The 25,843-nt window shown below is 43.3% G+C and overlaps 1 protein-coding gene across 1 annotated transcript; it reads left to right on the forward strand.

Annotated features, from left to right (window-relative positions):
• The first annotated feature begins 335 nt into the window (after nucleotides 1-335).
• Nucleotides 336-23,186, forward strand: LOC133486177 (inactive pancreatic lipase-related protein 1-like). Its single transcript, XM_061790955.1, has 13 exons — nucleotides 336-369; nucleotides 458-515; nucleotides 1,062-1,213; nucleotides 1,340-1,459; nucleotides 2,004-2,138; nucleotides 6,191-6,299; nucleotides 6,557-6,676; nucleotides 7,363-7,479; nucleotides 12,578-12,696; nucleotides 15,885-16,014; nucleotides 18,385-18,499; nucleotides 22,436-22,603; nucleotides 23,063-23,186. Exons 2-13 carry the CDS (start codon nucleotides 458-460, stop codon nucleotides 23,130-23,132), a joined length of 1,413 nt encoding a protein of 470 aa, XP_061646939.1. The 5' UTR covers nucleotides 336-369; the 3' UTR covers nucleotides 23,133-23,186.
• The last annotated feature ends 2,657 nt before the right edge of the window (nucleotides 23,187-25,843 follow it).

Raw genomic sequence — 25,843 nt, forward strand, 5'->3', positions numbered from 1 at the left:
CCCGAGTCGTAAGTAGAGATAACTGCAGTGTGCAAGCTGTGTTGCAATTAACATATCATCTGCATTACATGCAAACTAATGTGATGCCATGTTATTACATAAGGTTGTTTTTTTAATTTTTTTTTTCAGGGGGGCGGGGTGCTGCTGACTATAGGTTTCTCCACTACATACTGATTGCTGTGACCCAAGGGTGAAGGCTGAAACATGCACACACGAAGCCGGTGACCCAGTATGTGCTATGAGTTTACCTTTTTTTCTGCCATCTGCATGTTTCCCACAAGCTCAGGAACTAATGCATCTGGCTGCACTATTTAAAGCGCCCCAGAGTCCAGACAGCGTTGTTTTGAAGTCTTCCTGCCTGACCCTAAGGTAAATGAAGTACATCGTGCATGTATTGTTTTTTTTTTTTTTTTTTTTAAATAAATAAAGTAATTTCCTGTCAATTTACTCTCAACAGATGTCACCAATGTGGAGTTTTTTAGGTCTGCTCTGCTTGCTTGCTGGTGCATCTCATGGTAAATTATTGTTGGATTTTAAGCACAGAGACCGATGATTTTTTATTATTTTTTTAATTATACATGTGCATCTGTACCATACCGAGTACCGTAGAGAATGTGTTTTAAGTAGTTGGATTTAAAAATTGAAACTAGCATTTTATTTGTTTTGTTTTCACATTGTTGTACTGGGTTTGGTGTAATGCGTTATGTTCATTTTCGCATCGGAGGGTAACGGTTCAATTTCATGCAGATGGGGTGGAGCCAAATTGCTGGTCATGAATAATTGGTGTTCGCCACCTCTCGCACTGCTGGGCTTGGCTCCGGCCTCCCTCGGACTTTAATCAGTTATCTCGACTTGGAGTCCCTTATGTAGCTCCATTGAGAAAAACTAGTTCAAGGTGTAGTCTTGCCCAGAAGTCCGCTGAGACAGGATCCAGCTCCCTGCAACCCTGAACAGAATGAGGGGCATTGAAAATGGATGGATGGAAGCTCTACTGAGAGCCAGAAACAGACGCCCCCTGTGGTCATATTTCGGGTGTAACTGCATGTCCTCCATGTCTGCAGCTGCTGAGGTCTGTTTAGCTGAGCTTGGTTGCTTTAATGACCTGCCTCCATGGGGGGGAACCACCCAGCGACCGGTGCCGGTCCTACCGTGGGCCCCTGAGAAATTAGCCACCCGCTTCCTTCTCTTCACACAGAGAAACCGTTACTACCAGGCAAGAAGGAGGCTCCCTTTTTAATTATTTATTCCTTTCACTTTTGAAAATCCAAATACAGTATGTAATTCCTCTCCTAAGTTACCATCATTAAGCAGTTTTCTTAGCTGTTGTTGAATCCTACAGGAGATCAAGACTGACTCAACCATCCAGGCATCAAACTACGGTGCCATGAGAAACACTCGATTCATTATTCCTGGTTACCTGAAAAAAGGGGATGAAGACTGGCCACAAAAGATGTGCAAGGTCAGAAAAGTGTTTGAATCTCCCAATTGGGCCGATGTAAAAACCGTGCCAAAGAAATAATGCAAGTGATTTGCTGTGGTGACCCTTGATGGGACAAAAGTCACAACAACAATATTATTATTATTTTGGCACTATACAAAATTATTTGTTCCTCCAGACAGATATTGCCTTCATCAGATCTAATTTTCTTTGTTTAACAGTGGAAAATTCAAGTTTTAGAAAAATGTTAACACTGATAGACAATTATTTAAGGCAGTGGTCCCCAACCACCGTACCGGGCCGCACTGATAGATTGAATTTATTGTTTTCTTCAGAGTGGGAGATGGTGCACCCCCACAACCCAACCCGTCAACGAATAGCTTCCAATGGGAAATAGTTGCCGGACCGAGAATAATATGCACTTACCTCGAAAAAAGGTTGGGGCCTGATTTGGGGGTACATTCATTGCAAAAAGTGTTTTTGGTCATTTCAGCGAACCAACCCTTCATTTCTAAAAGTAAATAATATTGGTTGAAGAAATTGACAATAGCGTTCCTATATCCAGGTTATGCTGAAATGGGAGAATGTGAACTGCATCGCTGTTGAGTGGAAAAATGGTGTGAGGACTCAATATGCCCAGGCAGCCAATAATGGTAGAGTGCTGGCTGCACAGGTGGCATCCATGATGACATTTCTCATGGTAAGTTCCCCAGCCCTTCACACTCTATGCACAAACCAGCATTCTGAGAGACTGTCTGTCAAAATGAAAATGGAGTTAGGAATATGAACTCAATTAATGAAAACTTGGTAAGAGCACATAGTACTTTAGCTTTTAAGGCAGATTTATAGACTTGCAGTCCCAGTCTCTTATGTCAAGAGAAACAAAGTATTATGTATGTATGTAAAAAAAAATCTACTGCAATTAGAGGCTTTGTAATTAGTTAATATCTATTAATCACATTTTAATTATATAACAATATTTGTCCTGAAAAGCAACATGGTTTAATTGAAATGGATTTTAGTGGACACCTGAATCAAATAATAGACACAGGCAGCAATATTGTTAACCCTGGAAAAAAATCATTTAATTGCATTTCAAAACAAAATGGAAAAAGTAACAGTAAATATCCCTGGTCAAAATTAAACAGGGCGGCATGGTTATGACTAGTTATCACATCTGCCTCACAGTTCTGAGGACCCGGGTTCATATCTGGCCTCGCCTGTGTGGACTTTGCATGTTCTCCCCGTGCCTGGGTGGGTTTTCTCCGGGTACTCCGGTTTCCTCCCACATCCCAAAAACATGCATGGTAGGTTAATTGAAGACTCTAAATTGCCCGTAGGTGTGAATGTGAGTTCTTTGTCTTCATGTGTGGCCTTTAAACGGTTTCTCCATGACAGTCAAAAAGTTGAACCACATTTAGCAGAGTCTTGACTTGTGCGTCAGTGTCATCGGTGTACCAGGAAATCATGCACTGACAAAGGTTCTGAGTTCTTTGGAACACAAAATGTGTTTAAAATGCTTTTTTTAAACTAATAAATTGTTTTCTAATTAATTAATTAATTCAATAATTGATTGGGAGGAATGGCCTCTCCGACCAGAACGGTGTTCTGTTATTGGACTTCTGTGCTCGTCACGGACTGTCCCTAACGAACACCATGTTTAGACATAAGGATGTCCACATGTGCATTTGGCACCAGGACACCCTAAGGGGCAGTTCGATGATCGACTTTGTGGTCGTGTCATCGTACTTGCGGCCATGTTTTGGACACTAGAGTGAAGAGAGGGGCGGAACTGTTAAACAATCACCACCTGGTGGTGAGTTGGCTCCGATGGTGGGGCAAGATGCCGGTCCTATCTGGCAGACCCAAACGTTCTGAGGGTCTGTTGGGAATGTCCGGCAGAGTCTGTCAGAAAAAACTTCAACTTCCTCCTCCGAAAGAACTTTGCCCACGTCCTGGGGGAAGCGGGGAACATTTGAACAATTGAATCCTAGTGGACCATGTTCCGCGCCTCCATTGTTGAGGCGGCCGACTGGAGCTGTGGCTGTCAGGTTGTTGGTGCCTGTCGTGGCGGCAATCCCCGAACCCGTTGGTGGACACCAGCAGTAAGGGAAGCTGTCAAGCTGAGAGAGGAGTCCTATCGGGTCTTTTTGGCCTGTGGGACTCCGGATACAGTTGATGGGTACCGGCTGGCCAAGCAGAACGCAGGTGGTCACTGAGGCAACAACTCAGGCGTGGGAGGACTTCGGTAAGGCCATGGAGAACAACTTCCGGACGGCTTTAAGGAAATTCTAGTCCACCATCCGGCGTCTCAGGAGGGGGAAGCAGTGCACCGTCAACATAGTGGGGATCGTGAGCTGCTGACCTCAACTCGGGACAGTGTGAGTCGGTGGGCCATATACTTTGAAGAACTCCTCAATTCCACCGACACGCCTTCCCATGAGGAAGCAGAGTCTGTGGTCTTTGAGGCGGGCTCTCCTATCTCTGGGGTTGAGGTCAACGAGGTGGTTACAAAGCTCCTCAGTCTCAGGGCCCTGGGGGTGGATGAGATCCACCCTAAAGATTCTAGATGTTGTGGGGCTGTCCTGATGACACAGCAGTGTGGTTTTGGCCCTGGCTGTGGAACAGTGTACCAGCTCTACACCCTCAGCAGGATCCTTGAGGCTGAATGGGAGTTCGCCCAACCAGTCTACATGTGTTTTGTGGACTTGGAGAAGGCATTCAACCGTGTCCCTCAGGGAGACTTCTGGGCAGTGCTGTGGGTGTATGGGGCACCGGACTCCCTGATACAGCCTGTTCGGCTGTTTGGCCCGCATTTCCGCCAAGGCAGTCCTTTGTCACCAATTCTCTTCATTACCTTCAAGGACAGAATTTCTAGACACAGCCAAGGAGTTGAGGGGGTCCGGTAGGGGGCGTTAGTATTATGGCTCTGGTTTTTGCAGATGATGTGGTTCTGATGGCTGCATCAAGCCGTGATCTTCAGCTCTCACTAGAACGGATTGCAGCCAAGTGTGAAGTGGCTGGGATGAAGAACAACACCTCCAAATCTGAGACCCTGTTTCTCAGTCAGAAAAGGGTGGAATGCCCTCTCCGGGTCTGGGAGGAGATCCTACCCCAAGTCGAGGGGTTCAAGTATCTTGAGGTATTGTTTAGAGTGAGGGCAGAATTTAGCGGGTGTTTGACAGGCGGATCAATGCAGCATGTGCAGTGATACGGACTATGGATCGGTCTGTCGAGGTGAAGGAGCAGCAGATCCGAAAGGCAAAGCTCTCGATTTACCGGTCGATATATGTTCCTTCCCTCACCTATGGTCATGAGCTGTGGGTCGTGACCAAAAGAACAAGATCGTGGATACAGGCGACTGAAATGAGTTTCCTCCGCAGGGTGTCCGGGGTCTCCCTTCGAGATAGGGTGAGAAGCTTGGTTATCCAGGGGCTCAGCGTCTGCATCGAGAGGAGCAGGATGAGGTGGCTCGGACAAGTGATTAGGATCCCCCGGATGCCTCCCTGGTGTGGTATTCTGGGCACGTCCCACGAAGGGGAGGCCCCGGGGATGATCCAGCACACGCTGTAGAGACTACGTCTTTCGGCTGGCCTGGGAAAGCCTCGGGATACCCCCAGTAGAGTTGGACGGAATGGCTGGGGAGGGGCAAGTCTGGGCTTCCCTGCTTAAACTGCTGCTCTCGCAACCTGACCTCAGATAAGCGGAAGATAATGGATGGATGGATGGATGGATATTGAACTTTGACCTGTGGATTTACCCATTCATCACCGATGCTTATGTTTTTCACTAATCAAAATTAGTTCTGCCAGCTTATATGTTTATTTTGGATTGCTTTGTATGTACATACAGCATTAGGGCTGTCAATTGATTAATTTTTTTAAATCAGATTAATCACACTTTTGAATTTTGTATTAAGTGCGATTAATTACAGGCACCAAATGTCCATCCATTCATCCATTTTCTGAGCCGCTTCTCCTCACTAGGGTCGCGGGCATGCTGGAGCCTATCCCAGCTGTCATCGGGCAGGAGGCGGGGTACACCCTGAACTGGTTGCCAGCCAATCGCAGGGCACATAGGAACAAACAACCATTCACACTCACAGTCATGCCTACGGGCAATTTAGAGTCTCCAATTCATGCATGTTTTTGGGATGTGGGAGGAAACCGGAGTACCCGGAGAAAACCCACGCAGGCAGGGGGGAGAACATGCAAACTCAACACAGGCGGGGCTGGGGATTGAACCCGGGTCCTCAGAACTGTGAGGCTGACGCTCTAACCTGTCGCCCACCGTGCCGCCGGCACCAAATGTACCACACATTATATCAAATATAATATATATATATATATATATATATATATATATATATATATATATATATATATATATATATATATATATATATATATATATATATATATATATATATATATATATATATATATATATATATATATATATATATATATATATATTTTGCTATTTTGAACTGCTTTGATGAGAAGAGAGTTCAGCCCTGCACAACTATATGCAAATTACCTTTGTTTTAGTGAAAGTCGCATTGGGATGACTTTTGAAGCAAACATTTTCCCTAGTACATATGTGTGTATGTGTGTATGCATGTATGTAATTTGTGAATTGATTAGTATTACTGCTGCTGTCATAATGATTGGTTGAGGTTGAATATCACAGTGATGTTAATAGCTTGAGGTTCAGTATGATTAACTTGAATGAACATATTTCCCGGCCCAGGGCAACTACAAGCAAACGGCAAATAAGTTTCATATTATCGGTCATAGCCTTGGCGCTCACGTTGCTGGAGAAATCGGTAGCAAGATCAGCGGCCTTGCACGCATCACAGGTAAACCTGACACACACACAAAAACAAACAAAAAAAACATCCATCTACAATATGTACATGGATGTAAACAAAATGTGTGGTATATTTGGCACGTGATTAATCGCGATTAAGCAAAATTCAAAAGTGTGATTAATCTGAAATGAATGAAATGAATCGATCGACAGCCATAGAATTATTTAATAATGCTAACGGTGAGTAAAAGAACGTGAACACTGCCAGCTCACACTATATGATCCTTCTCGTCTGTCACTCTGCAGGACTGGACCCAACTGAGCCATATTTCCATGACACAAACGTAGCAGTGCGCTTGGACACAACTGATGCCACTTTTGTGGATGTCATTCACACTGACGGACATCCTTTCTACTCAAAACTTGGTACCCATTATTTTTGGCGAAAATAATTGAAGTGGACATTGAATTGATGGATTGAATTGCAGCTATTCAATCGCAAAATGTGGACTTATTTTATTCAAGTCAGTCCAGTTTTATATTGCACAAGTTCAATGGGACTTCATATAGCGCAGATTCGCGACCACACATCTGCTATATGCCGAACATCACGTGAGCAACCCTGGGGAATAGGTTCGCTGACTTCCTGTGTTTATATATATATATATAAAGATACAATGTTGCATTTAGGAGGAGAGGGCATATACATCCTATTTTCGATTTTACAGGGAGCCAGTGCAGTATTAGAGAAATAGGATCTCCTCTCATAGTTCTCGTCAGCATTTGAGTAGCAGCATCTGAAGTAACTGGAGGCTCTTTAGAGACTTGTTGTAGTCAAAGCTCAACAATTGAAAAAAAAAAAAAATCAGTCATTTCATTTGACATGTTTCTCCTTGTCATTTGCTGTAATGTGGGAACTAAAGCATAAATCTTGATCAAAAGAAATGTAAGGTTTCTGATGATGCTGAGCTGAATTGTTTTTATGTCGTCATTAGCAACTCATCCAATTGCATTATCCTAAAAAAAAAAAAAAAAAGCTTTAATAATATACCTTCAAGAAAGATTTTTTTGTAATTTTACAGCACTTCCATTTAAATGATGTTGTTTTGCAGGTCTTGGGATGTCCCAGCCCATTGGCCACATTGACTTCTACCCCAATGGAGGAGAACTAATGCCTGGTTGCAATGCAAACAAAGGCAGTTCATCAAACCTGGATGCTATCTGGGAGGGTAAGATTAACTGACATGCAAACTATACCTTAATTTTCAAATGAGGGGAACGTTTTGACCAAGGAGAAATGCTTAATATTGTCATGGCCATCATTCAAAAATTTTAGGTTCAGAGGTAAGAAGAAGAAGAAGAAGTAAGAAGTTGCGACTGAAGTGTAGACGTTAATTTGAGGTTTCACGTGACGTATTCGTCACTCAACTCAATTTATTAAGCACGTTAAATACAACCACAGAATGGGGTGCCATTTGTAAAGCTGCTCAAGCAAAAAATAATAGCAACCTTTTGTCACATGTAGCTTCAAATCGTGTTTACAATACTGGTGTGAATTTGAGAGTCATTTTCCTGTCAACGTAATAGTTCAATCCAAACACACCTAAATCTCAAAACTAAATGTTAAATACACTGTAAATCATATATGTAAATTCAATATAAATCTTAATATTTAAATGTTAAATACATAAATGTTAGAGCCATACATATCTAAATATAAATCTTAAATTTAAATATGAATATTAAAACTAAATGTAAATGTTAAATATAAATGTAAATATAAAAATTAAATGTTAAATGCGAAATCTAAATGTTTTGCGTTGAACTAAATATTTAGTCAATATGCAAATCCACACTGCCATGAAATGGAAGCACCAAAAAAGCTGTGTGTTTGGAGTGTCAAACAACAACCTAAAAAGAAATAAAAAACATATTAGATAGGGAAATTGAGCCTCGAAAATATATTATCACTTCCTGATATAACAAACCAGTTATGGAAACTTTATTTGACGACGACTTTGAGTGTTTTGTGTCACTTTTCTGAAGAAGTGTCGCGTGGAAGTCGCAGGTTGGGAGCATGGGATTAAACTCGGGTCCTCAGAACTGTGAGGCTGACGCTCTAACCAGTCGGTCACCGTGCCGCGATCACAATGTCATCTGTGAAAATGACAAATTAGGAAAATTATCAACACAATTACAATTAAGTAGGTCATATACAACCCCAATTCCAATAAAGTTGGGATGTTGTGTTAAACATAAATAAAAACAGATTCAAAGGATTTGCAAATCATGTTTAACCTATATTTAATTGAATACACTACAAAGACAAGATATTTAATGTCAAAACTGATAAACTTTGTTTTTAACAAATCATTAAATTAGAATTTTAATGCAGCCCTATGGGGGGCACAAGCCAGTGTAAACTGTAGGCCGTTCCCAAGCCCGGATAAATGCACAGGGTTGTGTCAGGAAGGGCATCCGGCTTAAAACTTTGCCAAACAAATATGAGCGTTCATCCAAAGAATTCCATGCCGGATCGGTCGTGGCCCTGGTTAACAACGTCTGCCACCGGCGCCATCAACCTGCAGAGCGCCATTGGAAATTCAGCTACTGTGGGTCGAAGTCGAAGAGGTGGACAGCGGGAAGAGGAAGAAGAGAAAGCACAGAGCCTATAACTGAATGTGGGGACTTTGAATTTTGGGACTATGACAGGAAAATCTCAGGAGTTGGTTGACATGACGATTAGGAGAAAGGTTGATATATTGTGTGTCCAGGCGACCAGGTGGAAAGGCAGTAAGGCTAAAAGTTTAGGGGCAGGGTTTAAATTATTTTACCATGGTGTAGATGGGAAGAGAAATGGAGTCGGGGTTATTTTAAAAGAAGAGTTGGCTAAGAATGTCTTGGAGGTGAAAAGAGTATCAGATCGAGTGATGAGGCTGAAACTTGAAATTGAGGGTGTTATGTGTAATGTGATTAGTGGCTAAGCCCCACAGGTAGGATGTGACCTAGAGGTGAAAGACAAATTCTGGAAAGAGTTCGACGAAGTAGTTCTGAGCATCCCAGACAGAGAGAGAGTCGTGATTGGTGCAGATTGTAATGGACATGTTGGTGAAGAAATAGGGGTGATGAAGAAGTGATAGGTAAGTACGGCATCCAGGAAAGGAACTTGGAGGGACAGATGGTGGTAGACTTTTCAAAAAGAATACAAATGGCTGTAGTGAACACTTTTTTCCAGAAGAGGTACGAACATAGGGTGACCTACAAGAGCGGAGGTAGAAGCACGCAGGTGGATTACATCTTGTGCAGACAATGTAATCTGAAGGACGTTACTGACTGCAAGGTAGTGGTAGGGGAGAGTGTGGCTAGACAGCATAGGATGGTGGTGTGTAAGATGACTGGTGGTGGGGAGGAAGATTAGGAAGACAAAGGCAGGGCAGAGAACCATGTGGCGAAAGCTGAGACAGGACGAGTGTTGTGCAGCTTTTCGGGAAAAGGTGAGACAGGCTCTCGGTGGACATGAGGAGCTTCCAGAAGACTGGACCACTGCAGCCAAGGTGATCAGAGATGCAGGCAGGAGAGTACTTGGTGTATCTTCTGGCAGGAAAGGAGAGAAGGAGACTTGGTGGTGGAACCTCACAGTACAGGAAATCTTACAAGGAAAAAGGTTAGCTAGGAAGAAGTGGGACACAGTGAGATGCGACACAGGTAGAGGTGGCAATGGCCAAACAAGAGGCATATGATGACATGTATCCCAGGTTGGACACTAAAGAAGGAGAAGATGATCTATACAGGTTGGCTAGACAGATGGATAGAGATGTAAAGGATGTGCAGCAGGTTAAGGTAATTAGGATAGAGATGAAAATATGTCGAACTGGTGCCAAGAGTGTGCTAGCTGGATGGAAAGAATACTTTGAGGAGTTGATGAATGAGGAAAATGAGAGAGAAGGGAAAGTAGAAGAGGCAAGTGTGGTGGACCAGGAAGTGGCAATGATCAGTAAGGGGGAAGTTAGAAAGGCATTAAAGAGGGTGAAAAATGGAAAGGCAGTTGGTTCTGATGACATTCCTGTGGAGGTATGGAACCATCTAGGAGAGGTGGCTGTGGAGTTTTTTACCAGCTTGTTCTAGCGCATAAGAAGATGCCTGAGGAATGGAGGAAAAGTGTGCTGGTGCCCATTTTTAAGAACAAGGGGGATGTGCAGAGCTGTGGGAACTATAGAGGAATAAAGTTGATGAGCCACACAATGAAGTTGGTGGTGGGGGAAGAGTGAGGTACCAGGGAGAAGAGATAGCAAGGGTGGAGGACTTTAAATACTTGGGGTCAACCATCCAGAGCAATGGTGAGTGTGGTCAGGAAGTGAAGAAACGGGTCCAAGTCAGTTGGAACGGGTGGAAGAAGGTGTCAGGTGTGTTATGTGACAGAAGAGTCTCTGCGAGGATGAAGGGCAAAGTTTATAAGACAGTGGTGTGGCCAGCCATGATGTACGGATTCGAGACAGTGGCACTGAAGAGACAACAGGAAGCAGAGCTGGAGGTGGCGGAAATGAAGATGTTGAGGTGACCAGGTTGGATAAAATTAGAAATGAGCACATCAGAGGGATAGCCATGGTTCGATGTTTCGGAGACAAACTTAGAGAGAGCAAACTTCGATGGTTTGGACACGTCCAGAGGAGAAATAGTGAGTAAATTGGTTGAAGGATGATGAGGATGGAGCTGCCAGGCAAGAGAGCTAGAGGAAGACCAAAGTGAATGTTGATGGATGTCGTGAGGGAAGACATGAGGGCAGTTGGTGTTCGAGAGAAGGATGCAGGAGATAGGCTTACATGGAAAAGGATGACGTGCTGTGGCGACCCCTAAAGGGACAAGCCCAAAGGAAAAGAAGATTAACTTAGAATTTTATGGCTGCAACACGTTCCAAAAAAAGATGGGACAGGTGGCAAAAAAGACTGTGAAAGTTGAAGAATGCTCATCAAACACCTGTTTGGAACATCCCACAGGTGAACAGGCTCATTGGGAACAGGTGGGTGTCATGATTGGGTATAAAAGGAGCTTCCCTGAATTGCTCAGTCATTCACAAGCAAAGATGAGGCGAGGTTCACCACTTGGTGAACAAGTGTGTGAGAAAATAGTCGACCACTTCAAATACAATGTTCTTCAATGTACAATTGCAAGGAATTTAAGGATTTCATTATCTACGGTCCATCATATCATCAAAAGGTTCAGAGAATCTGGAGAAATCACTGCATGTAAGCGGCAAGGCCAAAAACCGACATTGAATGCCCGTGACCTTCGATCCCTCAGGCGGTGCTGCATCAAAAACCGACATCAATGTGTAAAGGATATCACCACGTGGGCTCAGGAACACTTCAGAAAACCAGTGTCAGTAAATACAGTTGGGTGCTACATCTGTAAGTGCAACTTGAAACTCTACTATGCAAAGCAAACGCCGCCGGCTTCTCTGGGCCCGAGCTCATCTAAGATGGACTGATGAAAAGTGAAAAAGTGTTCTGTGGTCCGACGAGTCCACATTTCAAATTGTTTTGGGAAATTGTGGACGTCGTGTCTTCCGGGCCAAAGAGGAAAAGAACCATCCGGACGGTTATGGATGCAAAGTTCAAAAGCCAGCATCTGTGATGGTATGGGGCTGTGTTAGTCCCAATGGCATGGGTAACTTACACATCTATGAAGGCACCATTAATGCTGAAAGGTACATACAGGTTTTGGAGAAACATATGCTGCCATCCAAGCAACGTCTTTTCATGGACGCCCCTGCTTATTTCAGCAAGACAATGCCAAACCACATTCTGCACGTGTTACAACAGTGTGGCTTCTTAGTAGAAGAGTGCGGGTACTAGACTGGCCTGCTTGCATTCCAGACCTGTCTCCCATTGAAAATGTGTGGCACATTATGAAGAGTAAAATACGACAACGGAGACCCTGGACTGTTGAACAGCTGAAGCTGTACATCGAGCAAGAATGGGAAAGAATCCCAAGGTGATGTAACACAGTGGTAAACATTTCCCTGTCCCAGCTTTTTTGGAATGTGTTGCAGCCATAAAATTCTAAGTTAATGATTATTTGCTAAAAACAATAAAGTTTATCAGTGTGAATATTAAATATCTTGTTTTTGTAGTGTATTCAATTAAATATAGGTTGAACATGATTTGCAAATCATTGTATTCTGTTTTTATTTGTTTAACACAACGTCCCAACTTCATATGAATTGGGGTTGTACATTTTTGTTAGGACTTTTGTTTCCTTGCTTTATGTCCTTAAGTTCCTGTCGTCAAAATTTCAGAGATACCTGAAATATGTCCTCTTCCTTGTCAGGTACGAAAAGATTTGATGCCTGCAATCATGTCCGAGCTTACCAGTACTACCAGGAGAGTATGGTTAAACCTCAAGGCTTTGTAGGATTCCCTTGCTCCAATGCGACCAGTTTCTCAGCTGTAAGTACAGTATTTCTGCTAAAACTGACACATTGACACGTAATAATTACATACTGAGACATATAGTGGAGCAAAAAAGTATTGGTAGCCACCAATTGTGCAAGTTCTCCCACTTAAAAAGAAGAGAGAAACCTGTAATTTTCATCATAGGTATACCTCACCTATGTGAGACAAAATGAGAAAAAGAATTCCAGAAAATCACATCTGATTTTTAAAGAATTTATAAGCAAATTATGGTGGAAAATAAGTATTTGGTCACCTACAAACAAGATTTTTGACTAGAGGCTCCTCTGTCTTCCACTTGTTACCTGTATTAATGGCACCTGTTTGAACTCATCAGTATAAAAGACACCTGTCCACAACCTCAAACAGTCACACTCCAAACTCCCCTATGGCCAAGACCAAAGAGCTGTCAAAGGACATCAGAAACCAAATTGTAGACCTACCCCAGGCTGGGAAGACTGAATCTGCAATAGGTAATCAGCTTGGTGTGAAGAAATCAACTGTGGGAACATTTATTAGAAAATGGAAGACATACAAGACCACTGATAATCTCCCTCGATCTGAGGCTCCACGCAAAATCTCACCCCGTGGGGTCAAAATGATCACAAGAACGGTGAGCAAAAATCCCAGAACCACACGGGGGGACCTAGGGAATGACCTGCAGAGAGCTGGGACCGAAGTAACAAAGGCTACGATCAGTAACACACTACGCCGCCAGGGACTCAAATCCTGCAGTGCCAGACATGTCCCCCTGCTTAAGCTAGTACATGTCCAGGCCCGTCTGAAGTTTGCTAGAGAGCATTTGGATGATCCAGAATAGGATTGGGAGAATGTCATATGGTCAGATGAAACCAAAATAGAACGTTTTGGTAAAAACTCAGCTTGTTGTGTTTGGAGGAGAAAGGATGCAGAGTTGCATCCAAAGAACACCATACCCTCTGTGAAGCATGAGGGTGGAAACATCATGCTTGGGGTCTGTTTTTCTGTAAAGGGACCAGGACGACTGATCCGCGTAAAGGAAAGAATGAATGGGCCATGTATCGTGAGATTTTGAGTGAAAACCTCCTTCCATCAGCAAGGGCATTGAAGATGAAACGTGGCTGGGTCGCAAACACACCGCCCAGGCAACGAAGGAGTGGGTTCATAAGAAGTATTTCAAGGTCCTGGAGTGGCCAAGTCAGTCTCCAGATCTCAACCCCATAGAAAATCTTTGGAGGGAGTTGAAAGTCTGTGTTGGCCAGCGACAGCTCCAAAACATGACTCCTCTAGGAGATCTGCATGGAGGAATGGCCAAAATACCAGAAAGTGTGTGAAACCTTTGTGAAGACTTACAGAAAAGGTTTGACCTCTGTCATTGCCAACATAGGGTATATAAAAAAGTATTGAGATGAACTTTTGTTATTGAACAAATACTTATTTTCCATCATAATTTGCTAATAAATTCTTTAAAAATCAGACTGTGATTCTCTAGATTTTTTCCATTTTGTCTCTCATAGGTGAGGTATACCCATGATGAAATTTACAGGCCTCTCTCATCTTTTTAAATGGGAGAACGTGCACAATTGGTGGCTGACTAAATACTCCCCCCACTGTACATTACATAGAAAGGGTACTTAGTTTCTGACTGTTAAGTTTGTACGGCAGTGACCTCACCCACATGTGCCTAAGTTGGTAGGCCCCATATTCTTATCCCTAATGCAGTATTGGAGTCATAATTACAGTAAATAGTTGCATGTAAAACACTTCTATGTCATAAATATAAAACCAGTGGTCAAACTGTGGTAACTGACTATCTTCTTGTGCCATGTGTTGACGTGCTTATGCCGCACTCTGTTCATATCCTCAGACTGCCCTATATCAGAGAACCGAGGACCCCCTTTATATTGTATATATTGTCATTTCAAATAGCCAACATAATACTATATTTACTGCTTGTTCAAGAATGACTGCAAACTATTGCACAGACTATTTATCCATATACCCTAGTAGCACATGAAATACTCATGTATAAATGATCACTGATTACTTTTTTCACCTTTGAATTGCTTTCATTATTGGTAACTTTAACAGTAAATGTACATAAACTACTACTACAACATTTTGTAATATGGGATGATATAGGCTGCAGATGATGGATTTCTGTCACAAGCCGAACAAAGTCACTAAATCATTGCAGTTGAAGAAACTGAAAGAGGAAAAGTGAATTGGTCTCTACTATGCAATTATAATAGCTTCTGCTCTTCGAGGAAGGCTGACCCTGGGGCAGAGTCTTGCTGGAACAGAAAAAGGCCATTCACACAGAAGCATAAAATTTCCATAAATATCATGGTATACTTTTGGAGGAAGGAAGTACTATCCAAACTTTAATTAAATAAATGTGTCTATACTTTTTATTCATTTAATGCAATTTGGGACAGCCATGTAAAAAGTGTCGCCGAGCTACGAGAAAGAATTGGACGAGTGGAAGGGTGGTATATCCATGGCAGCGTGTTTATGGAGCCACCACCTGTTGCGGCTATGTGACACCGATACGGCTGTGAACAATTTATTTGCTTTTAGAAGTTGATTCAGCGAGATTGGATTTTTGCTGCAGCAGAGGGGAGATATAAACAGGCTTCCATCTTGTCTTCTATTGGGACAAGTTGTATCTGCAGCTGTTGGTGATAATGGCAGTTTATCCCGGCTTTAGACGCGTCTTGATCAAAGCCAGCATTGTGTATGGTCCGTGTTATTCCTGCAGCCGGATATGCTGGGCACAAATCCAGTTGGTTCCCACAGATTTACCGTACATACACTTTATGGACAAATTAATTTATCAGTAAGGGTTTGATAGACCACTCTTATGCAGCATACGAAGACATTTTGGCCAGGTCTTTTGTGTCCCACTTTGTGGGAAAGGCCCTTCTCTGCTCTCACATGTCTGTACCATGTCATTATGGCACTATTGGATGAGTTTGGTGTCAAAGAGCTTTACCGCTCAACCCCATTGGACATCTTGGAGATGAACTACAACAGAGATTGAGAGACCACAGGGCTTCTCATCCATGTAAAAGCGTGCTCTGACTTCACTTACATCAATGTTCTTCTTCTCGATGAATAGACAAAAATTCCACAGATGCACACAAAATTCTTGCAGAAGCTCTTGCACCCTCTTATCTTGCCTTACCATGCCCTTTTCTTTACAGGGAAAATGTTTCCCGTGCGCTACTGACAAATGTCCTCTGATGGGCCGCTATGCCGACAGGTTCTCTTTGACCAATATTACTTCACAGACAAAGTACTTCCTTGGCACAGGCAGTTCTGAACCCTTTGGACGTAGGTACCATCTTTATCCTACAATATATTACCATTATAAAAACATTGTGATCTTAAATCCTACAGATACACCTACACACTTGAATGAGATCCATTAAGCAAAAGATATTTCGTCAACATTAAAAGCTGCTCATAGAATTATGCAGTTTATTTGGAACCACTTCAACTGATAGCCACAATAACTTTTTTAATACCACTGATACAGTGTCTTCTACATACTGACTATTATTGTCATGGTAAAGGCTGAATTGTTCTAAGGTGTAGTGCAGGCATCACCCTGACTTTATTTTCATATACAAATGCAGTGCACCAGACCACAGGAATAGTTAGTAAAGACTTTGTCCGCATCAACAGGTCCAGAGGCAGGTGAGTAGCTAATCAATTAATTTCAAAGTTCAAATAAAAGAGTCTCTCTAAGTTTGGAGAGGGTTTGGGGTCTCGAACAGGTATGAGTCCAAATGATCAGGAATTCACAGGTAGCTAGACAGGTATACTCACGCTGCAATTTCATTACAGCAGAACACTAAACGGCTCTGGTGACAGGCGGACAAAACCAGGAAGCGTTAAGGCAAAACTTTGTGATCGGGGACAGAAGGCTTAGGTGGTTAACAGGAGAACGAGGCAGGAAGGTCAGAGGCAGGCAGGGTCGGCAACAGGTGATCAATTCAAGTGCAAGTATAAACACCAATCTGGCAATGAGTGAGTAGGAGCTTAAATAGTGGCTGTGCCTGTGTGGCCAGGTGAGCAGGGACTAGTGAGGTGGGAGTGGTTGAATGGCAGATCAGAGCAGTGGTGGGGTTAAGTCTATGCTGCCCTGTGCCACAATGTACCTCAAGAAGGAGTTGGAGTGAGAATGGAGCTCACCCGTCTCAGCTTTGACAAAGAGGGAGTTGAGGAGACGCTGCAGTATGGTTTGTACGTGGTGAAGATGAGGATGTTGTCCGAAAGACAAACACGTAACAGTTCACCTTGTCCCTCAGCACGTCGTTGACCAAGTCTTGGAACACCACAGGGGCACTGGTAAGTCCCAAGGGCTTCACCAAGTACTCGTAATGTCCAGAAGTGGTGTTGAACCAGTCACCAGCTTGATCACACCATGCAGTGTGGATGGAAGAACATGCAACACTAGAATGACTGGAATGCGGCGTAGGTGCGAGTTCATCTCTCCCACTTGGCGGTTCCTCAGAGTTCCTTCCTTTCAGATGGTTGATGGTAACGACTACCTTGGCTTCTTTAGAGGCAAATGTGTGCAGTGTCAAGTAGAACAACAAGGACCTGTTCGTCAGAAAAGGACCACAAGGCTCGGAATAACCCGCATAACTTTTCTGGGGTCCCCACCCTGTTAACCAGTACATGCGGTACCAGTGATCCTAGACAGAGAGGGTGCAGGGGAAGTAGCCGGAACAACTGGCCGGGTTAAAGCGGCCGCTAGCTACTGCATCTGGATTGCTAACGCCTCTCCCCTGGGCATTAGCTGACTTGTCTTGCTACGGCGATTGCAGCGGCGGCCATCACCGCTTCGTGCTGCTGGAGGATAGCCTCAATCCTCTTGAAGCGGGTTGTCTGTGGTGATGAGGTGTGCGCTCGGTCCATTGATTGGCCAGATTGTACTGTAACAGGTGTTTGTAGAATCCAAATGCAGCACACCAGACCACAGGATTAGTTGTTAATGACTTTTGATGTCAGGTTTGACAGGTCCAGTGGCCAACTGGTGAGTTGCTAAGCAGTTCAATTCAAAGTTCAGATGAAGAGTCTGTGCAGTTTTTGGAGGGGGTCGTCCCAGGTGAGCAGAGTGACTATTGAGGTGGGAGTGGCTGACTGGCAGTGAAGCTGTGTTGGGACTAGTAGAAAAACACTGGGAGAGCACACAGGTGAACCATGGAGCAGAACTGTGGCATAGACGTGTGCCTTTCCAATTGATGGGCAATCAATTGAATTTTAACACAGCCTCCAACCAAAGATCATCAAGAGACTACCGGTTACCAACTGGAGATTGATTTGTAAAACTGATAATTGAAATGTATTTTGGCAACATTACAGAAAGGTGTGAATGCGCTTTTATTTCAACCTATCTGGCTCTTGAAGGTACCTTGACAGAAGAGGTATTCTCAGCCACTGGTGTGTGATAGATGTGTGTGTACATTTAAATCCAAGGCAGAATTATGTTACTTAATTGATCAATGATACACAATAGCTATCATGTGGAATTACTATACAGTACTGTCATTTTTTGTTTGTGTGAATGTTTTGTTCATCACAAATATTTTATAATGAGTCATTAGAAAGGTGCCAAATAGCTTTGAGATAAAGTAGAAGTTTCGCAGCAAATGAACAACACTAAAATAATGTAAACTCTTTTTTTATTATTAGGTTACAGCTGCAGTGTAAAGGTAACCTTGGATGGTCCAAGGTGGTCTAACCTAGGCTTCATGTATGTGGCTCTTGCTGGAGAAAAGGACTCAACAAAAGAATACCAACTTCACGTGTAAGGCATTTCAGATGCTCTCAGAAGTTTCTTTTCTGGTGACCATAGGTCAGAGTTCCTTGGATTACTTTTCTTTCACTTCAAAATGTAGGATTTAAAATTGGTCACGGATTTCATTAATTCAATCGGCGCGCTTGCAGTTGTGTTTGCTTAAATCTAGCCTTGTTAAAGGTTCTCTGACTGTCGATCCTCTGTACTGTCATTGTCCAGTCTACAGTCTGGAGGAAGACCTTTGGAAAATTTCAGAACAATTGGGCAAATAAGATACTTCACCATGCTTGAACATGATTTGATGAGGCTAAAGCCTAAAGCCTATAAGTACTAATAAGGAACCAGCAACTGGATTTTTGTTTTATAAACGTGAGATATCCATTTCACAACGTTGGTCAACTTTTGATTTGTAGATATTGTGAGACAAATTGAAAAAAGAAAGAAAATAATTTGTATTCTTTTTTTCCTTTCCACGGTTATTTAAAATGTGTCCTTTTGTAATAAATGATGCAAAAACAAAAAAAAAAGGCCCAAAATAAAGTGAAAATCAAGCTTCTAAAAATGTGGCATACTACTGTAAGTCACACATAAACCAGATATACCAAGAAATGTCATGAATGCATACAATAATATTCGAAGCAGTTAATGGCCACATACTGTATCTCTAAAAGGTTTAGATTTCATTGTCAGTCCCACGTTACACGTACCAGAATATAGCACCAAATAAAAGATATTACCTGAAAAAGAAAGACAGAGACACTGACCCAGCTGTCTGTCGTTCACCAATCCACCTTGGCTATGTTTATTTACAGTTTCAGAATTTGCACAAATACCGAACTGAATACTTTCGTCCCATTTTATAATTTACCTAGTATAAACAATACTGCATTGTCACTATCTAGACATATTTTCTTTTGATCATAGACCACAATCACATCAAAAATATTACACGTTTGTTTGTCATCTCAGTCTTCACTACTTTCAAAATCAACACTTGGCAACCTTGATGTCATTTCCATTGACTGTGCAAATACAATTTGGGATGAATATTGACGTATGCTTTAAAAGTGCATTTCTTTATAACTATGTCAAAAGTCATTTATAGGACTCACAAATAGCAATAGTCAAATTATTGAAAGAACGAACATATTTACAATGGTACACTTCGGTGTAACTTCTGTAACTTTGTACAAACACTGGTTAAGTACATAACATAAATGAAGCCAGTCAGTCAATTAACTAGAATCTAGCTACAAATTGGACCCAGACCCGTTACACCCGGCACAAAACAATGACGGACCTCGTGAGTGGACGCCATCTTGCCACTCGACGTTCAAACTGACACAAACGAAAGTATAAATCTTCTCTTCTTCACACTTATCTTACAACACCAAAGGAAAATGCGTTTGTAAACAAATAGTAATGGTTTGTAAAGCTTTTACCCACCTGAAAAACAGGTTAAAATGTGCGGAAAGACGGAGACACTGACGGAGCTGTCTGTCATTCACCTCTATTCCTTTGGGCTTGTCCCTTTAGGGGTCGCCAAAGCGCGTCATCCTTTTCCATGTAAGCGTATCTGCTGCATCCTCCTCTCGAACACCAACTGCCCTCATGTTTTCCCTCACGACATCCATCAACCTTCTCTTCGGTCTTCCTCTAGCTCTCTTGCCTGGCAGCTCCATCCTCATCACCCTTCTACCAATGTACTCACTATTTCTCCTCTGGACGTGTCCAAACCATCCAAGTCTGCTCTCTCTAACTTTGTCTCCAAAACATCGAACCTTGGCTGTCCCTCTGATGAGCTCATTTCTAATTTTATCCAACCTGGTCACTCCGAGAGCGAACCTCAACATCTCCATTTTCGCCACCTCCAGCTCTGCTTCCTGTTGTCTCTTCAATGCCACTGTCTCTAATCTGTACATCATGGCTGGCCTCACCACTGTTTTATAGACTTTGCCCTTCATCCTCGCAGAGACTCTTCTGTCACATAACACACCTGACACCTTCTTCCACCCGTTCCAACTGACTTGGACCCGTTTCTTCCCTTCCTGAGCACACTCACCATTGCTCTGGGCGGTTGACCCCAAGTATTTAAAGTCCTCCACCCTTGGTATCTCTTCTCCCTGGCGCCTCACTCTTCCCCCACCACCAACTTCATTATGTGGCTCATCAACTTTATTCCTCTATAGTTCCCACAGCTCTGCACATCACCCTAGTTCTTAAAAATGGGCACCAGGACACTTTTCCTCCATTCCTCAGGCATCTTCTCACGCACTAGAATTCTGTTGAACAATCTGGTAAAAAATTCCACAGCCACTTCTCTGAGATGTTTCCATACCTCCACAGGTATGTCATCAGGACCAACTGCCTTTCCATTTTTCACCCTCTTTAATGCCTTTCTAACTTCCCCCTTACTGATCATTGCCACTTCCTGGTCCACCACACTTGCCTCTTCTGCTCTCCCTTCTCTCTCATTTTCCTCATTCATCAACTCCTCAAAGTATTCTTTCCATCTAGCTAGCACACTGCTGGCACCAGTCAACATATTTCCATCTCTATCCTTAATCACCCTAACCTGCTGCACATCCTTCCCAACTCTATCTATCTGTCTGGCCAACCTGGCATACATGTCATCATCTGCCTCTTGTTTGGCCTTTGCCACCTCTACCTTTGCCCCGTGTCGCATCTCAATGTATTCCTTTCGCCTCTCCTCGGTCCTCTCAGTGTCCCACTTCTTTTTAGCTAACCTCTTTCCTTGTATAATGTCCTGTACTTTGAGGTTCCACCACCAAGTCTCCTTCTCTCCTTTCCTGCCAGAAGATACACCAAGTACTCTCCTGCCTGCCTCTCTGATCACCTTGGCTGCAGTGGTCCAGTCTTCTGGAAACTCTTCCCGTCCACCGAGAGCCTGTCTCAACTCTTCCCGAAAAGCTGCACAACACTCGTCCTGTCTCAGCTTCCACCACATGGTTCTCTGCTCTGCCTTTGTCTTCCTAATTTTCCTCCCCACCACCAGAGTCATCTTACACACCACCATCCTATGCTGTCTATCCACACTCTCCCCTAGCACAACCTTACAGTTGGTAACCTCCTTCAGATTACATCGTCTGCACAAGATGTAATCCACCTGCATGCTTCTAGCTCCGCTCGTGTAGGTCACCCTATGTTTGTGCTTCTTCTGGAAAAAAAGTGTTCACTACAGCCATTTCCATCCTTTTGGCAAAGTCTACCACCATCTGTCCCTCCAAGTTCCTTTCCTGGATGCCGTACTTACCCATCATTTCTTCATCACCCCTATTACCTTCACCAACATGTCCATTACAATCTGCACCAATTACGACTCTCTCTCTGTCTGGGATGCTCAGAACTAGTTTGTCTAGCTCTTTCCAGAATTTCTCTTTCACCTCTAGGTCACATCCTACCTGTGGGGCATAGCCACTAATCCACTGGCGCCCTGCAGGTTGACGGCGCCGGTGGCGGACGTTGTTAACCCGGGCCACAACCGATCTGGTATGGAATTCTTTGGATGAACGCTCATATTTGTTTGGCAAAATTTTAAGGCGGATACCCTTCCTGACGCAACCCTGTGCATTTATCCGAGCTTGGGACCGGCCTACAGTTTGCACTGGCTTGTGTCCCCCATAGGGCTGCATTTGCTGTCTGTCATTCACCAATCCTCGGCTATGAAGAAATGGCTTTGCGCATGCGCAATAGACTACAGCGTCAGGGAACTCTGGCTTAATTGAGGGTTTATTGCCACCTACTGACCAAAATTAGTATTGTGCGTGTTATACAATAAAACCAGAATATACGACACCAATTGGATTTTAAAAGAGAAAATAAATTATAAATACTTCAGTAATGTGATCTCACTTAGTGGGCATCACACACACAGGGATCCATATCATGAACTGTCTTGAGTGTTCTGTCCCGTCTCTTTTTCAGTGGCACAATGAAGCCAGGAAAGACCTATGAAATGCACATTAACGCTGAAATTGATGTTAGTACCGTAACGCAAGTCAAATTTCGGTGGAACAACCACATCTTCAACCCCATGAAGCCCAAGTACGGTGCATCTAAAGTGGAGCTGCTGAGGGGAAAAGACAAGAAGGTGTAAGTAAATATATGTGGTCCCTAAACAGAAAAGATGCGCACACTGTCACATAATTTCCACCCTCAAAAACATTCCCACTTTTTTCCCAAGCATACAAAAGAAATCAGTGTGATGTTGGCAATTTGATAGAAATATTGGTGCTGTTAAACTGCTCCATTCCTCTCCGAGCTGATACGTTGAAGTTCTCCAACTGGCCACTAGAGGACAACATTGGACCGTCATCCTAGGGTGACATTTGAAATTGGATTGTGTTTGTGTTGGCGGAAACCTAAAAACACAACCGTATGGATATATTTGCTATTTTGTGAATGAAATGTTTTCTAGCATTTCCACAACGTTCATATTAAATTTATTGAGAATGTATTCTTCAGCACAACTGTTTGAAGCTTGAAAACAAATTGCATGCATACACTTTGCTTTCACGTTGTCAATTAATCTGAGTTTTCCCTCTTTCACAGCACTCACTTCTGTGGGACAGAAAACGCTGCAGAAAATGTGGTTCAGTCCGCGCTTCCTTGCCAAGCTTAACCCGCCACAATCACCTTTATGTAAATTGGTGTCTCAATAAAGATCTTGAATTCAGTCTATTTCTATTGTCTTCAGTCAGGGATTTTATGTGCTAGACTCATTATAATTATAAATTCAAACCAGCAACATAAGACAAGGAAGACAATAGTTTAAACTGAAAAGTTGTTCCTATTTTTTTGGGTGTTGTTTTTTTTTTTTTTTGCACATGGAGTGGATGGAGCACAGCAGAGCAGAGTCAACCCTGACTATAAGCATGATCAAACAAGAAGGTTTTCAATCTGCTCTTTTTTTTTACGTTCCATTACCCTTGTTACATGGAGGAGTTTGAAAATCGCACCAATTTTGTGTGTCTGACTTTGGAGCTTCCACTGTACCCTCATTTTTATTCAGTTTCCACTCTGATGCATAGTACAATTCTTAAGAATACAAAACCAGACTTGTAGGCAATGGAGTCAGCAGGAGGATCAATAGATCTGCGCCAGATGCTTTGGCTGACTTACTGTTAACCTCATATAGCGCATGGCTGCTGTGACATTCCTATTTCCTGTCTACCTTACAGGCAGGAAGTGATGTCATTCAAACATCTAATAGAAGGTCTCAATTTCTTGGAACATTTTACATCGTAACTACAGAGTAAAATTGCCTTGGAGGCAACGCAACAATTATAGTCCACTGGGAATGAGTCAGCGAGCCTGTCCAGTGGGGGAGCCAACCAGGGGGATGCCATCAACCCCCCAGGACCCAGGGAGGTCCCGAGCCTGACCAAAGCGCCCCAACCAGTCCCAAAGGGAGGGGCACCTCCCCCGGAGAGCATGGGGGCCCCACCCACCAACAGGGCCCAACGGAGGAGCCAGCAGCCACCCAAAATCGGTCATAGCCCGCCAAAGCGAGCCCATGTTAAGCGACCGTCGTGAGCAAGGATGGGAGAGGGGAGGAAGGCGGGGCCCAAAGGGGGTTGGGGGGAGCGGACTCCCACCCCTCCGCGGCTTGACAAGTGGATGGAGGGGGGTGCAGGCCCCAGGAGTCAAGCCAAGAGAAATGTGAAAACCCACCACCCACCCTATTACTATGGTTACCAGGTCCCCGACTGGCAACCATTGTCCCTGTACCGTGATTGTGTGTGATGGCGCGTAGTGCATTAAAATTGGAGAAACGGTGGGGGTGAGGCGAGACGGTCACTGGGCAATACTGACCGGTAACCGTCACCCCCACCCAGGCCAACCAGCACCCCAAAGCACGTGCGAATGTATGTAGTGTATTAAAAATCCGCGGGAGAAAGGCACGGCGGGCCAGAGAGCAGGCGGGAGTGCCGGGACCCCTGACCGAGTGTCCTGCCCTCCCCCCACAGACGGGTGTATGATGCATTAAAACTGGAAGGGCGACCAGACCGGAAACCAGCACAGATGTACCAGCACCCGGCCCGGCGCCCAAGCCCACCATACCTGGTGCCAGTCCCCTTGGGGATGGCGACAGTTCGAGCCAAGAGCAATTTAATTCACTACATTACAGTATATCGTATGGGGAAAACAATTGTTTTGAAATGAGAACATGTTAGTAGTCAATCAGCATTACTGAACAGATTTTGTTCAAATTTGAAGGTTCCACTATATCCATCCCTCCATCCATTTTCTGAGCCGCTTCCCCTCATTAGGGTCGCGGGCGTGCTGGAGCCTGGTTCCACTGTAGTGTAAAAAAAATAAATAAATAAAAAATCTGGTGAACAATTGCGACTCAGCATTTACAATTAATGCCTTTGTAACAGTGTTACTCCTTTAAGAAAGACCATATTATGGATTGAGCCATCATACTGGATCTCATTAGATTGTGTAGATGAACCTAATATACTATTTGAAATCATCATTTGTCATAAGAAGTTGTTGAGTTTGTGAGGTGGTAGCTTACTGAATGTATATAATTGTGCATCTTTTTTTTCCAACCCTGAGTTTGAAATAAACAACTTGATGAAGAAAACCCCATAATAACTGCTTTAAGTGTTTTATTAAAAAGTTATTACATTCACATCCCGTGGTTTTATCCTACATATCAAGCTGCTGACATACTTGTTGTCCCTGTCAAGGCCTGTCAGGACAAGGAAAGGGTAAATATTACCCTGATTAGTGCAGAGACATCATGTGCCATTTATGCAAACACAAAATCAACAGTAAATTACATGGTGAGATCACTGCTTTCAACTGCTTATTTGAATGCACAATGTGTCACGTATATGTGTAATTCCAAACTCTTGTGCATGTATGTTTGCGAGTGTGTCCGCAATGCACTCATTAATGTGTCTGTGGCCTTTCGCTGGTTTATGAAGTCCTGATTGTGTGGCATTGTTTTGGCTTCATTTATTTAAACGCACACCCTGTAATCACGCTTGCAAATACACAACTTTAAAAAGGCGAGCTGCCATTTTCATCACGGCGCTAACAAAGTCTATTTGAAATCACTCTGAGCTGAGCCATCAAGTGCTCGCACAATACCAATCAGAGGAAGAAACTCTTTGCTTCCGTGCTTCAGCCTGACTACATTAATAATATTAATAAAACAGCAAAGTGAATGTGTGGGCTAAGAGGTGGCGTGGGGGGTGTCTTGAAATCCTCTAAAGACATCCTTCTTTGTCTCACAGTCTTGTTTCTCTTTTCATTATTGGCTCATTGAAAGTGAAGGCTAAATGACAAAATAGCACACTAATTCCTGTAATTATGTGT

This window comes from Phyllopteryx taeniolatus, chromosome 11, assembly GCF_024500385.1.
Source record: "Phyllopteryx taeniolatus isolate TA_2022b chromosome 11, UOR_Ptae_1.2, whole genome shotgun sequence".
Classification (NCBI taxonomy): domain Eukaryota; kingdom Metazoa; phylum Chordata; class Actinopteri; order Syngnathiformes; family Syngnathidae; genus Phyllopteryx; species Phyllopteryx taeniolatus.

Bases quoted from the DNA above. Each gene is read 5' to 3' on its own strand.
- LOC133486177 (XM_061790955.1), top strand. From the start codon at position 458: ATGTCACCAATGTGGAGTTTTTTAGGTCTGCTCTGCTTGCTTGCTGGT. The intron at 516-1,061 runs GTAAATTATTGT...CCATGTCTGCAG, and splicing joins GCTTGCTGGTGCATCTCATG to CTGCTGAGGTCTGTTTAGCT. The intron at 12,697-15,884 runs GTAAGTACAGTA...TTTTCTTTACAG, and splicing joins ATGCGACCAGTTTCTCAGCT to GGAAAATGTTTCCCGTGCGC.